Raw genomic sequence first — 15,211 nt, 5'->3', positions numbered from 1 at the left:
ACTGATCTGAACTGTTTAATACCTGTTGATCCACTAATCCTATCAATCCATGTAAATAACTGGTGTAAAATACAGTTTGTCATCTTTTCATGGTCATCAGATATGACCCATTTGGACGTTCAGAGGCTCTGTAGTGAACGTGGAAACACCGTCATCTTCTACAACATTGATTCACCAATAAAACCCATGGAGCTGGATCAATGATAGTGGATGGAGACACTTGGTTTATGTTCAATTATTGCTAGATTTGCTGAAAAAGTCTGTTTTTCTTCAGTTTTCTCAGTTTTTTTTTATATAATAACCCTCAACTTTAATCTGAGCTTTTATGAACATCTACATGATTAGTGCATTAAATATAAGAGAATACTTGATTTTCACTGAAAATCTGCAAAATACAGGGGATAATATTTAAATAAATGGTGATGAATTACTTAAGAAAGGTTAAATAAAGAGAAAAATTCATTGGGAACTGACACAAAAGTCACACTGGGTCTTTATGGGTTAAATTCAGTTATTGATATCTTTAGTTGAGTTGACAGTTGGTTTACGTTCAGTTAATGATATACTGTATTTAAAAAAGTCACTTTTTCTTCAATTTTCTGTTTTTGATAGAAAAACCCTCAACTTTAATTTGACCTTTTATAAACATCTACATGATCAATAAATTAAATATAGGAAAATAGCTGATTTTCACTTGTGCATACAAAATACAGAGCATAATATTAGAAAAAATGTTGAAAAATCAATAAAGAAAGGTTAAAAATAGAGAAAAATGCATTTGCAAACTAACACAAAAGCACCACTGGGTCTTTATGGGTTAAGTTGAATGGAGGAAAAATCCATCTTGCATCATGATTTAGATGTTATCCACCTTGTAAACAGTCTAGAGGAGGTGCAGATGACTTGTTTCATCTAAGGCATATTGAGTTACAATTTGCTGAGAGGTAATTATGGAATTCTTGCCCAACGATGCCAAAAAACCATTACATGCTGAAGCTTTAATTCCCCTATACATGAATACAAATGACCAGTGTTGTTTGTTCAAAGCAGCAATGGCAGATGGGACAAAACTTGTGCCAAACATTTGTCTTGTCCAGGCAGAATCAGTGTGGAAAGTAAATTCAAGGGTTGATCAGAGTCATTTGTGATTACTCGTCAGACGTGGGGAGGATGATGACTTTTTGGGACCATTTGTGTGAAAATACATACAGAGAAGTTCAATAAAAGGGGTTGAATGATGCTTTTGTAAAGCAGCAACAGAGGTTATGGAGCGACAGACACCTCTAAGTTTTCTGCCTACTTAAAGGCCTCTTTACAAAAAGAAAAAAAAAAAAAAAAAATCAAGGTTATTTTATGGGAACTGCAGACCTGACTAATGTGATTTTTTTTGCTATACACAAATAAATGTAACACAAGTATAATATAGTAAAAGGCAGTTATATAATTTATCTAAAGGAATAGATGCCAACCTGTTTTCAGACCATTGCTTTGCTCTGTATGAAGTTTACAAAACAGAAAAAAAGATGATTAATTTAATGATGTGTTTATTTGCATATCTAAAGAGTAAGAATTTAGAGGAAAAAAAAAAAAAAAACAGGTTAGAAATGACAATGAAAATACCTCCCTTTTATACATATCAATACTACACTGCACAATTCAGCAAGTATCAATAATAGGCAGTAAAAGTAAACTGACAGAAATGATCATTTGACAAAAAAAAAATTTATTTAAGGCTTAAAAATCAAGGTTATTTTATGGGAACTGTAGACCTGACAAATGTGATTTTTTTTGCTATACACAAATAAATGTAACGCAAGTATAATATAGTAAAAGGCAGTTATATAATTTATTTAAAGGAATAGATGCCAACCTGTTTTCAGACCATTGCTTTGCTCTGTATGAAGTTTACAATGTAGAAAAAAAAGATTATTAATTTAATGTGTTTGTTTATTTGCATATCTGAAGAGTAAGAATTGAGAAAAAAAAAAGAGGTTAGAAATGACAGTAAAAATACCTCCCTTTTATACATATCAATACTACACTGCACAATTCAGCAAGTATCAATAATAGGCAGTAAAAGTAAACTGACAGAAATGATCATTTGACAAAAAAAAGTTTTATTTAAGGCTTAAAAATCAAGGTTATTTTATGGGAACTGCAGACCTGACTAATGTGATTTTTTTCTATACACAAATAAATGTAACGTAAGTAAAATATTAGTAAAAGGCAGTTATATAATTTATCTAAAGGAATAAATGCCGACCTGTTTTCAGACCTTTGCTTTGCTCCGGAGTTTACAATGTAGAAAAAAAAAGATGACAGTGAATTTAATGACATTTTTGTTTATTTGCATATCTAAAGAGTAAGAATTGAGAAAAAAAGAAAAGGTTAGAGGCCAAAAATGACAGTAAAAATACCTCCCTTCTATACATATCAATACCACACTGTACAATTCAACAAGTGTCAATAATAGGCAGTAAAAGTAAACTGACAGAAATGATCATTTGACAAAAAAAGTTTTATTTAAAGCTTAAAATTCTTATTATTATTATTATTATTATTTTATGGGAACTGCAGACCTGACTGATGTGATTTTTTTCCAAACACAGATAAATGTATTGCAAGTATAATATAGTAAAAGGCAGTTATATAATTTATCTAAAGGAATAGATGCCAACCTGTTTTCAGACCATTGCTTTGCTCTGTATGAAGTTTACAATGTAGAAAAAAAAGATTATTAATTTAATGTGTTTGTTTATTTGCATATCTGAAGAGTAAGAATTGAGAAAAAAAAAAGAGGTTAGAAATGACAGTAAAAATACCTCCCTTTTATACATATCAATACTACACTGCACAATTCAGCAAGTATCAATAATAGGCAGTAAAAGTAAACTGACAGAAATGATCATTTGACAAAAAAAAGTTTTATTTAAGGCTTAAATATCATTGAGGTTACACTCATTGGCAATAATATTTACATATAAACATTTATAGACAAAGTGTATACAAATATGCAAATTTAAGAACATTCAAATAAAAATATTCAATGAAAAAATGCAGTGAGGCAAATCCATTTAGCGATAGTTGTGATGTATTACAGCGAAATCCTTTAAGTTCCACAAATATTTGCTATTTCACAAGTTCTTCTGGTGTTTTTTTTTTTTTTAAAGAAAAGGGATGTAAATATATTTTGTAGTCATGTACATAGATCGGATCCATCTAAAAATGTATGTGGTATTCTATAAGGATTAAAGTAAATTTAAATTAGCTGTAATATAGTATATATGTGATATATGTTATAATCTGTAACATGTCTTATAAATGGGTGCTTCTATGAAACTGGGTTCATTTTGGTACCAGGCACTTTGCCGGCTTTTTAGATCCAATAATAAAAGAGAAATTTAGACATACTTCCCCCCAGGATGTACCTAATGATGGCCTCAGATAAATGCAAAAAAATTACACTCGTGCTCTGAGCCATCCCAAAGTTGATGAATTTTTAATAAAATACTGGGGCCAAAAATAGGACCAAAATTGGGACAGGAAAAACCACCTTAGCTGTCAGTGCATTTTATCTTGAAAACATGGCCTGAAATGGTCTTATATACCGCTATAAATAACGACACTGTGTTAAATTTGACGATCCTAGTGATTTTTCTAATCCAGACATGCAGGTTTTTCATGAATCTCAGTCTCATTCCAGGTTTTGTATGTAACCCATTGTGTCCACTTTTGTTACATACAGAACCTGCCCAGTTAACGCATATAAATTGCGAATGATTTTGCAACAGTGGCCATTTTTGTGAAACACTCTGCCTTGCATAAATAGTTTCATTCCCAAAATGTATCGGTGAGAGAATAAAAAGATATTCAAAAAAACAGTAGCACGTAATTTTCGTGTCCTTTTGACCGTGTTGCATGCGGATTTTTGTAACAAATATAATGTAAAATAATATAAAAATGTGTTTTATCTCAGTAAATATTTAGTTTTAAAATAGACCCAAAGTGCTTCCAAACTTGCTTCATAACAATAGTCTGCATCTGGTTTGAATTTTTAGCCCCCTTGTCCTGTTTTTAGGGACCAGTTTCATAGAAGCACCCATATACAGGGTGGGGAAGCAAAATTTACAATGAACATTTAGTTGTTTTTTCTCAGCAGGCACTACGTCAGTTGTTTTGAAACCAAACATATATTGATGTCCTAATCATACCTAACACTATTATCCATACCTTTTCAGAAACTTTTGCCCATATGAGTAATCAGGAAAGCAGACTTCAAAGAGTGTGTGATTTGCTGAATGCACTCGTCACACCAAAGGAGATTTCAAAAATAGTTGGAGTGTCCATAAAGACTGTTTATAATGTAAAGAAGAGAATGACTATGAGCAAAACTATTATGAGAAAGTCTGGAAGATACTATTAAAGAAGAATGGGAGAAGTTGTCACCCGAATATTTGAGGAACACTTGCGCAAGTTTCAGGAAGCGTGTGAAGGCAGTTATTGAGAAAGAAGGAGGACACAGAGAATAAAAACATTTTCTATTATGTCAATTTTCTTGTGGCAAATAAATTGTCATGACTTTCAATAAACTAACTGGTCATACACTGTCTTTCAATCCCTGCCTCAAAATATTGTAAATTTTGCTTCCCCACCCTGTACATATCAGATTCAAAGAAGTTGCAGTTGTTGACATTGATTCTGCTTAGACTTCATTAATATTTATAGCTATTAGAAATGCTAAATACTTTGCTACCCCTGCTGTTTCTGCATACGGTACCAACAAACTGACGTCTCCAATAGGAACAGCTCTTCCTCTTACTGTCACAAACCAAAGTATGATCTGGTGAGTCACAGCAAGTTTGCACACAGCGCCTTTGTGGAGTAACCTTGGAGTGGTTTTAAGTACAAAAGCACCTGAGACAGCACAGTCACCATTCTGAGTCCCTGGACAAAAAATTATCTTCCAAAGTGCCCTTGAGTAAGAGTTCCCAGCAGAGACGCTCCACGACCAGAGCTGCCTGAACTGTGAACATCTGCGTAGGTGATTAAAATAATTCCGAACCCTGAATGATGATTTAAAAAGGTCACGACCAGGACACGATCCAAAGCAGTGACCAGCTCCTGACTCCATTTTCTTCCCCGCTCCCCGGCTTTTTGAATTTCTAAACAACATGTGTTACGTATTCCCAGATCCCTTCTGCAGCTGCTCCTGTGGCCCAGTGAGTGCTTTGGGCTTTGGTTTATGTAATGACTGCAAAGCAACACACACACTCGTACAGTACGGCTGACTGAGCTGCTGCACGGCCAACGCTGTGGCAGAAACACAATCATTACAAACACTTTCACTTATTAAATTGGCATGCTGCTGGATGCAAGACTTTATTTCATGGTTCGGTGCAGAGGACTTCAGAGATTAACCACAGTGTTTGAAGACCGGCATCTTATCATGTCGTTAAGAGCCTTGTAAGAGCAAAAGAATCTCCATTTGTCACAGAATATGAATTACTGGAACCAGATATAATAAGACTCTTCATAACCACTCAGAAGCCAGAGCTTTGTGAAATTAATATTACAACAGCTGATTCGCTTCATGTGTGCAAAATATTTACTCTCATCCAAGCTCTGGAAACGACAACTTTATTCAGTAAGAAACTACGCGGTGAAGTGAACAGCAGCAAACGCTTAATGAAAAATCGGTGTTATTATTCTGTCGTAACTGTTTTGACAGTGTGAGTGTCCCTCAGGCTGTGTGTGGTGTGTACAGTCATTCGTGACCTTCCGTAAACCCTCGATGAAACAGTCAAAGGTCGGCTGAGGCCACGAGTTTTCATCAAAATGGTCGCAAAAACCAACATCTGCACTGACATGAAAAGCGGCACCCGGTTTCAGTCCAAATCAGATAGACATGTCCACCAGGTATTGGCAGCTACAGTGTAGTAAAGAAATAAAGAACGACAGCTCCACATGGTGGGCAACACAGGTAATGATGTTAAAAGAGAAGAGAAGACTAGAGAAGGCTTTTCATGTAGGTCTATGTACATGTAAACACAAATATATAAAAATATATAATTATAATACTCTTTCTTGTAAAAACACTGCTCTGAATTTCACATTTTGTCTTGACTTCCTTCGTCGTGTCTGCCCTTCAGTCACCTTAGTTTAGTTTCAGCGGCTATGTACTTGCTGGCAAGATCTGTAAAAAAAAAAAAAAAAAAAAAAAAAAACAAAAACACAGAAATTAAAGAAATTGTAAATTTACATTAAGTGTAAGGATTCAGTCTAAAGTTTGGAGCAAATTCATCTCCTCATCAGAAGCTTTGGAAAATCATTGTGAGTGGACTTTGAGTTATAAATTTTTGGGAAATTAAAGCCATTAAATTAAGTGATTCTCAATAATCAGATGTGTTAAAGCAGGGGTGTCAAACTCATTTTAGTTCAGGGGCCACATCCTCCCAATATGATCTGCAGTGGGCCGGACCAGTAAATTAATAGCATAATAATATATAAAAAATGCCAACTCAAAACATTTCAATGTGTTTTATAGTGAAAAAAGTAAAATTATATTATGGAAACATTTACATCTATTAACTGTCCTTTTTAAAATGTGAATAACATGAACAACCATAAAAAAACTGAAATTTATTCAGAAAAATAAGTGCAATTTTAACTCTGTTTTGCCTCTGCTTATCATTTGTAAATGTGCATTACAACTTACAGATCACTATGGATCTGCAAATTTACAAAACATTTTAGTAACTGGCAGAATATTAGTAAAATTACACTTACTTCTCTTACATTTTTACATTACTTACATCTTCTCACGTTTCTAGTTTTTCATATTTTTTGTGAAAGGCTAGTTTGTAAATGTACACATTTTCATGTAATTTCACTTTTTTTACACTAAAACAGAGGAAAAATTTAGAATTGTCATTATTTGTAGGTTTTTATGGTAGTATTTTACTGATTTGACCCACTTCAGACTAAAGTAGGGCTTTTTATGGGCCCTAAAGTAAAACGATTGACTGTTCATATCTTGAGTGTAATTTTACATTTCACAAATTCATCCCACGGGCCGGATTGGACCTTTTGGCGGGCCGGTTTTGGCCCCCGGGCCACATGTTTGACATCTGTGTGTTAAAGCTTTGGTGAGTGAGTCTATGACCAAATAATAGTATTTAATGCAAGTCCTTGTATTTTCAGTTTTATGATCTGGGTGTCTGTGGTGACATCGCTGTGAAAAAAATAAATAAATGTGAACGGCAGTTGCATAAACAATGGGTAAAATAGTCACTTTGTGTGTTTTTATATGAATGCATCAAACTGTACCAACAGAAGTTTCAGTCATTCAGTTATTCTATTACTGAAAAATGTAATTAAAGCCTGTTTACTCGTCAACAAACAGAAACTAATTCTGAATGCGTCATTAACTCTGTCGTACGTTAAAGTGATACGGGAGGTGAAGGACAGGGAAGGACAAAAAGACCTCCAGGTTGGACCACTCTCTTAGTATTGATCATGATAGTTTGATATGATCATGAACCATTACCATGTAAATCATCTAGTTCTATATGAAATACTGCTTCATAAATGAAAAAAAAAAGGAATTCTGGTCTTGAAGCAGACTAACTAAACACTTATAAAGCAGACAGCGAACATACTAGAACAGATTAGATCTAACTCTATGGGAATCACTGTCATCACTAAGAAGGCGTGGCCACAGGTTCTGTCAACTGATAATGCTGGATGACATCAGAAATAGACCCCTGTAATTAACCCTTCTCACCAAAAGGGGCCACCAAAGACAACAATATTGAAATCTTAGAGATAGCTGCTTTAAATAGAAGTCACTGCAAACTCCATTTCTGGTAAAAAAAAATGTGAATTAATGCTGATTTAAAAAAATAAAATAAAATAAAATAAATAAACAACTAAATAAATAAATAAATAAAAATAAAATTTAAAAAATACTGGGTCACTGAAGACATTAGAGTCCTAGAGGGGAGTTTTAGCTTTGCTGCTGCACATTTACATTGACATTAAAAAAGACAAACTGGCCTTCCCTTGTAATAAACATTAGCAGCAAAGAGATAAGAGGAAAAAGACAAATCTGTGCTAGATTGTGGGAACTACTTTCCTTCCTAAATGACAGAAAAGTAGTTTTGTTACTGCAGGATTCTGTTGCAATGCAATCATATGTCAATAAATATTCTTTGTTTTCAAGACGTCTGACTGCAGAACGTTTTTTTACTCTTGAAACTATATGAGACTCTTGACGTACTGACACAAGCTGGAGGACACCTTTGCATTTGCTGCTTTAATATGTCTCAGCTTAACACTTTTTTCCTAGGGCTGACAGTCTTTTGCTTCTTTGGTATAACCAGTTATCATTAAGGGTTGATATAACATCCAGAGCACAGACGTTGAACTTAAAACAGGGTTTGTATGCATTTTTCAAGGTCAAATTCAAGCACTTTTCAAGCACTTTTAAGAGTCAATTTCAAATTTTTCCAGCACAGCACCTTATCACTGGGGTAAAATACATCTCTACTGGAATACATATTCTCATGTCATGATTTTTTTTTTTTCACTTTTTATCACAATGTACACTGTATTATGCTGTAAACATCTAAAATTATGTTTCATAATAGCAAAAACTTTAGAAATTAAAGGTAACACAAAGTTTTATCCAAAAAAAGGGAAGTCACTTGGTGTTCTTCAGACACACTCACACCAAGCCAACGATTAAGGTAAAAATGTACCTGGAGTCGACCTGAGAGCACCTGCTAATTTTCTTTTTTAATGTAAAGCTTTACTTTTCAAAATGTATCATCTCTCTGTAAGTAGCTTTGGCTTGCCATCTAACCTGGCAGAATTAACATTAATAATAAATAAATAAATCACATCACAGAATTATAATTGCAAGCACTTTGAAGCACTTAAATGAAAATTCAAGCACTTTTCAGACCTTGATAAACATTGAAATTCAAGCTTTTTCTAGGATTTCAAGCACCTGTACGAACCCTGTTAAAACTATTTACCTGGACAAAAGATTTTTGCCACTGGTGCCTTCAGTTTCATCAGCTCTGGGTTCTCCTTGGAATCTTGAGCTGCGTGGAAGCTGGTGAAGTGCAGCGCTGGCCACCAGTCTTTTCTAGGTTCCACTGTTTCAGAGAGAATGTCTTTCCAGTTTAATCTGTTTCAGTACACAAACATACAGAAGAACTCAAGCCCAGCTGATGTGCAAAAGACATGCAGTACAAACACTAAGATGGTAATAAAGGTTTACATTTAAAACTCGGTGGGCTACATTTCTGCTAGTGTTTGACAATCTGGAGGTGTTGTATCATGTTCATACCCTGAATTCAATTTTCCGATGATATCATTTAAACTCCTCCACACTTCCAATTCCTTCCTCCAGCAGGCGAAGTCCAGCATATCCATAACAATGCCCAAAGCCTTCTTGATGTCACCTTTTTTCTCTTAAAGATAAAGTAAAATAAAAAATTAATATTAGAATACCGAAAAATTTATTTGAAAAATGATCAGGAAAGGCATAACTAGACAAAACACACACTTTTTCTTTAAATACCCCATTTGTTTATGTAAAAGAACTGATTTTTTGACTGATTTTATTGCTCTCAAAAAACACGTACAGCTAAATGTAAAATATAAATTAATAAATACACACAAATGTGGTATTACCAGACTTGAGCAGAAGGGAAGAATACTCCAACATGAACTCATGACTTGGGACCAATGTACGGAGGATCTACAAGAAGAAAAGGTAACATGTAAACGCATTTTATCACATTAATTCATGTGTTATGAGAAATCCACTAGTTTTCAATTAACTAAACATGAGGATAAATTCAAAATGCTTGAATCTGCTGTTTTACCTTTAGCACTTTCGTTAATTTCTTGTCTGAAGCACCACGTCTCTTTAAATACTGGTAGAGAAAAACATGGGCGTTGGGATTAGGAGGGAAAGTGTCGTCATAAGCGTAGTCATTCAAGATTTTCAGAGCCTCTTCGTGATCATCATAGAACTCCAGCATCTGTAAATATTAAACACACAGTGAGAGGAAGCCACAAAGCCTGATATTAAGGATGGAAATGTCAGTCCACCACTCCTGAACAAACTTAAACTGATTACTCTAGCTGACAAGAATGTCCTATCATGTAATTTTGTACATTTCCAGACTATTTGCTTCTGTTTTTGATGTTGCCTTGATGTTTCTCTAAACAGCCAAACATTTATTGTTACCATGCATAGACACAGCATATGAAATTAAAGAAAGATCACATGGAAAGGTTAAATATTGAGCACAAGACGTTCAAAGCCAAACCAGGATCATGAAGAGTCTCTTATACAGTCGCGGAAAAAATTATTAGACCATCAAGTCATCAAAAACAATGGTTATGCAATCAAGTACTAACTCCTGTGTGTATCATGTGACTAAAACAGACAAAAGAAAACATGGAATGCCAAAAAGCACTTCTTTTGGCAGTACAATGCCATAGATATTGATTTAAGAACTGAAGTGATTTTGGTTATTATCAAAAAAAACATGGAAAATGGATAGATATCAGCTCTGAAACTAAACTCTGATGAGCTATTTTTGTTGTTATCATTATATTTGTCCACACAAATGTACCTTTAGTTGTACCAGGAATTAAAATGAACAAGAAATTGAAGAAAATAAGGGTACTCTAATAATTTTTTTCGCGACTGTATGAATATAGATAATCACAGTTACAAAGAAAAATCAAGCAAACATTACACAACTCTTCAGAAAAAAAATGACATTTTGTATAAGTTTCTGTTTGCACGGATTACAGTGAAATGCATAAAGTTTTTCCCCATGTACAAATAGAAGTGCAATGTTCCATCAAAGCAGTCTTCTGTATTTCAGTCATTACTAACAAGAAGAAGTTTAACAATAAAGAAAATGACAGACCTTACAGTATTTTGAAATAAGAGTGAATATCTGATGAGAACTTTTCTGGAAATCCTGGATAGTGCTGAGTTCAGTGTATATACATAAACACAAAAGTCACAAGTTTGTTCACATTAAGGTAAACATTTTTCTGTTTTTTGTCCTGATACTTCTATGTACAGTGTCACAAAGAAACTAGTTTACCTGCATGTTAAATATAAAGTCAAGTACATAGGATACGTTCTTACCTCCACATAGCTAACTATGAAGGGATCCCAGACACCTGGATTTTTAAAAATCTCTTTCAGATGGACAGACGCCTGTCTGAAGTAGCTATGCATGTCTTGGTAGGTTACAGAGTCATCATCTGAAACAGGCAACCAAACATGACATATACAGACATTTACAATTGAGTTAAACCAAATTTATCCCAAGAAAAACTTCCAAAGGTGGGAAGTAAAGTACAAATTCTTGCAGCACCAGAGTACATTTTCAGGTCTCTGAAATTGAGGACAACTTTTTTTTTTACTTCTATTCCATACAAATTTCAGCATTTTCTACTTCTAACATTTTTAAGACTGACTTGTTACTTTACTTTTAATGTATTTGAGGGAAACTGCAAATTGTTTGGGATTAGCATCACTGTCAATGTCATCAGAGATTTCAACCTAAACAAACAGGGAGATATCACAGAGATAAGACGACTCCATGGCATGGCATATCCATCAGTGTATACCATGTGTGTAACAATAACAATGCAACAGCATTTCCAAGATGAAAGGGACATGAAAAGAATACTGAACCATGGAGGAAAGGTGTCATAACTGATTGGGTTTTTTGATAACAATGAAAACTGATTACCACACTGGAGTGGAATAAATGATTATTATTTTCAGTATATTGTCTTATTGTTTTATTTTAAATTAGAATGGTTTAATAGTCTTGATATTACAGTTTTCAAGTGAGATGCAGTTAGATTCTCACCAAAAGAAAAAAAAAAAACAGTAGAAATATCCTTCACTTTCACATTGTAAGTACATTTCAGAGCCTATAATTTGATATTTGTTGTTTTGAGTAAAGAAATACTTGTTGTTTTTTTTTTAAAACACACATTTGTATGTTTTCTTGAATAAGGAATGCATCTGCCAATAGGATTTCTGAGACTGCACACCCTAATAATCCTTCCAGTCATAAATGAGTAGTTACTCAGTTGGTCCTGTAGGTGGCAGTGTGACACTATACAAGAGCCTGCAACTTCACACTGTAACTGATATAAGTAAATAATAGATACTTGAGGGTGTTTATCTGTGTATTGTTTTACCGGTGTCGTCCAGTGTAAACTTTTTGTCACACCAGATGACATAGTCCAGTAAACTCCTGTAGGCCTGGATCAGCTTGGCCGTCTGATGCTGAGATGCTGACTCCTTTCCATATCTCCAGCTTTCACCAATTGCCAGCAACTGCTTTGCTTCTTCTATCTGACCGCAGAGCATCAGGTGGAAGGACTGCTCCAGACTCACCTAGAGACAAAGCAAGACCTTCAGCAAGAAACACATCACCACGAAAACAACACACTGCGCAGTCAGTTTCAGTAAACATGCTATACCTTCAAATAAATCTTCACTCCTAAGTGTTTCATCCGTTCGTGGATGTTGTTGTAGTCTTCCAGCTTTGAGTTGGGCATATGGTGAAGAAGCTCAATGCTGATTCTCCAAATAAGCTGAAGGGGTAAATGCAAATACATCTTAAATACAAAGGAATGTGGAAATAAGACTTAGAGAAACTCTTGAATTACTTTGTAAAATCCGCTTTATCTCTTCAGCTTGCTTTGACTAAATTTTGTTTGCATTTCTTTGAGAGATCTTCTAACAAAAATCTAACATTATAGGCCCAAATTAATGTGAAAAATTTGCATTTTTATTGACAACAGTCAACAAAATTCCATCACAACACCTAAACCTGCCACAAACCTTTGCTTAATCAGCAAAAGAAAGTCAATTGTTAAAAGTAAATGTAAAAAGCACAGTATGTGTCAAAGCCTATTTGTATAGACTTTCACTATGAGGTGTAAACTCAAACGTACCTCTCTGTTCTGTCTGTACTCGATCTCACTTCCTTCCAGTTTTTGAGGATAAAACACCATGTATTCTGCTGCCTCCTGCCATCTATGATGCAACATGGCTTCTCTGATTCGCTCCAGACAGATCCTTGTACTGTGACGAAACCGACTTCCATAAGATATATCTGAAGATGCATGGTGCAAAATGAATGAATTTCAGACATCGATCTATCAATGGAATAATAGGTTACAGCACACGTGTCAAACATGCGGCCCGGGGGCTAAAACCGGCCCGCCAAAGGGTCCAATGTGGCCCATGGGATAAATTTGTGAAATGCAAAATTTACACTTAAGTTATTAATGATCAATGATGTTAAAATTATTTTAGGTCAATTCAATCCAAAGTGGGTCAGACCTGTAAAATACTATCATAATAACCTATAACTATAGAAAGCACAAATTTCTCTCTTTGTTTTAGTGTAAAAAAGGTAAAATTACACAAATATTTACATTTACAGACTAACCTTTTCCAAAAAAAATGTGAACAACCTGAAATGTGTTAAGAGAGGTATGTGAAATTTTACCAACATTTTGCCTTTTACTAAATTTTTTGTGTATTTGTAGACCCTCTGTGATCTGTAAGCTGTGATGTACATATGCAAATGATAAACTACGGCATAATATTCTTAAAATTGCACTTATTTTTTTTAAGAATTTTCAGGTTGTTCATATTTGTTTGTGTTGTGTTCGAGTACAGTTTGTAATGTAAACATTTTCATTACGGAATTTAACTTTTTTCACTCAAAAATATAAGAAAAAACTTTGGAGTTGATATTTATAAGTTCTTGTCCTATTATTTATATTACTTTACTGGTCTGGCCCACTTTATATCATCTTAGTCTGTATGTGGCCCCTGAACTAAAATGAGTTTGACACCCCTGGGTTACAGATTGCTACACTGCTCAAATGTGAAAAGTAATGCAATTTCAGTGTAAACTTCACTTTAGACTAAAAATCAGCCTTTAAACTGGAAAGAAATAATGACTTAATATTTTTAGACACATTACTCATCCCCACCTGTAAGATATTCTATGTCTTTGTTTGTATAGTTACAGTCCAACACAGGTCATAAACTCTCTTTGGGTTGATGAACATAGTGGGGTTGCTGTATAACTCACCTTCACTGTTATCCACATTGACCAGAGGGAGCTTAGACTTTCTTGATGAAACGCTGGTATTTGAATGAACACTGGCCTCATCTGAATCCTCAGAACGCCTTAACTCTTTTTCTATGTCGTCCATAATCGGCCAGCAGTGGGACTCACATAAAACAACTTGCCCAGCTGCTTAAGAAAGATGTTTCACCTGCAGGAACAGTTATACACGGTTACAAGGAAGAAAGACGGCTCAGGCTAATTGACTAGCTACCATTTTAGCTTTGTTAGCATAATACTGGGAAATCTACAGCTGTTGTATTGTTGACATTAAGGTGCTCATTACTTAACTGGTAGAATTACAAATATCTTCTTATACAAAGCTAGCATAATGTTGATCACTTATACATTAATAGCTAACAGAACCAGGAGCTAACTGTGAAGACAAACCTGCTATTCACTGTTTAGCTAATAGCAGTTAGCTAGTCGTTAGCACATTATTAAAACACAGTTTTATCATAGAGGTTTCGCACAGAGAGATGCAAGAGACATAGACTTTATTTAAACAAACTTACACTTCTCTTGTAGAATTGCATTCACACGTATTTCCCACGGTTCTAGGCAGGAAGTGACGCAAAAAGCTGCACAGTTATTGGTTTTGCAGCAGGAAGAGGCGGGACAAAGTACTAATGTTTACTCAGACCAACTCAAGTACTTTTCTCATGTGCTACTTCATTGTGGGTTATTATATATATAATATAGGAAGCAGTCAGATCTTTAATAAAAGTAGCAATAGCACAGTGTCAAAATTTCACACTAGTCAAAGCATTAAAGTTTAAGTGTTAGTAGGTATAATAATAAAGATGTAAATGCAGAATGAGCTATTACAGAGTAATATAACTGGATTATATGCTCATCTTTAATGTTGCAGCTTGTAAAGGTGGAGCTCACTTTGAATGACCGTTTATTTATTTATTTAACCTTTGTTTTACCAGGAAGTTGTTTGAGATTGGATCTCCTTTGCAAGGGATAGGATGAATTGTCCTAATGTGGGACCCTTA

The 15,211-nt window shown here is 34.5% G+C and overlaps 1 protein-coding gene across 1 annotated transcript; it reads right to left on the bottom strand.

The window, feature by feature from the left end:
- Window positions 1-4,563: 4,563 nt before the first annotated feature.
- taf1a (TATA box binding protein (TBP)-associated factor, RNA polymerase I, A) lies at window positions 4,564-14,763 on the bottom strand. The gene is made up of 11 exons (XM_030128092.1): window positions 14,726-14,763; window positions 14,175-14,361; window positions 13,021-13,181; window positions 12,544-12,657; window positions 12,259-12,457; window positions 11,186-11,304; window positions 9,897-10,055; window positions 9,703-9,769; window positions 9,356-9,479; window positions 9,039-9,193; window positions 4,564-6,193 (listed from the first exon to the last, which is right to left on the bottom strand). The coding sequence occupies exons 2-11, from the start codon at window positions 14,296-14,298 to the stop codon at window positions 6,150-6,152; spliced, it is 1,266 nt and encodes a 421-aa protein (XP_029983952.1). The 5' UTR covers window positions 14,299-14,361; window positions 14,726-14,763; the 3' UTR covers window positions 4,564-6,149.
- Between the last annotated feature and the right edge of the window lie 448 nt (window positions 14,764-15,211).

The sequence above is a fragment of the Sphaeramia orbicularis genome, chromosome 24, assembly GCF_902148855.1.
Source record: "Sphaeramia orbicularis chromosome 24, fSphaOr1.1, whole genome shotgun sequence".
Classification (NCBI taxonomy): domain Eukaryota; kingdom Metazoa; phylum Chordata; class Actinopteri; order Kurtiformes; family Apogonidae; genus Sphaeramia; species Sphaeramia orbicularis.
This window is presented reverse-complemented; position numbering and strand designations above follow the sequence as displayed.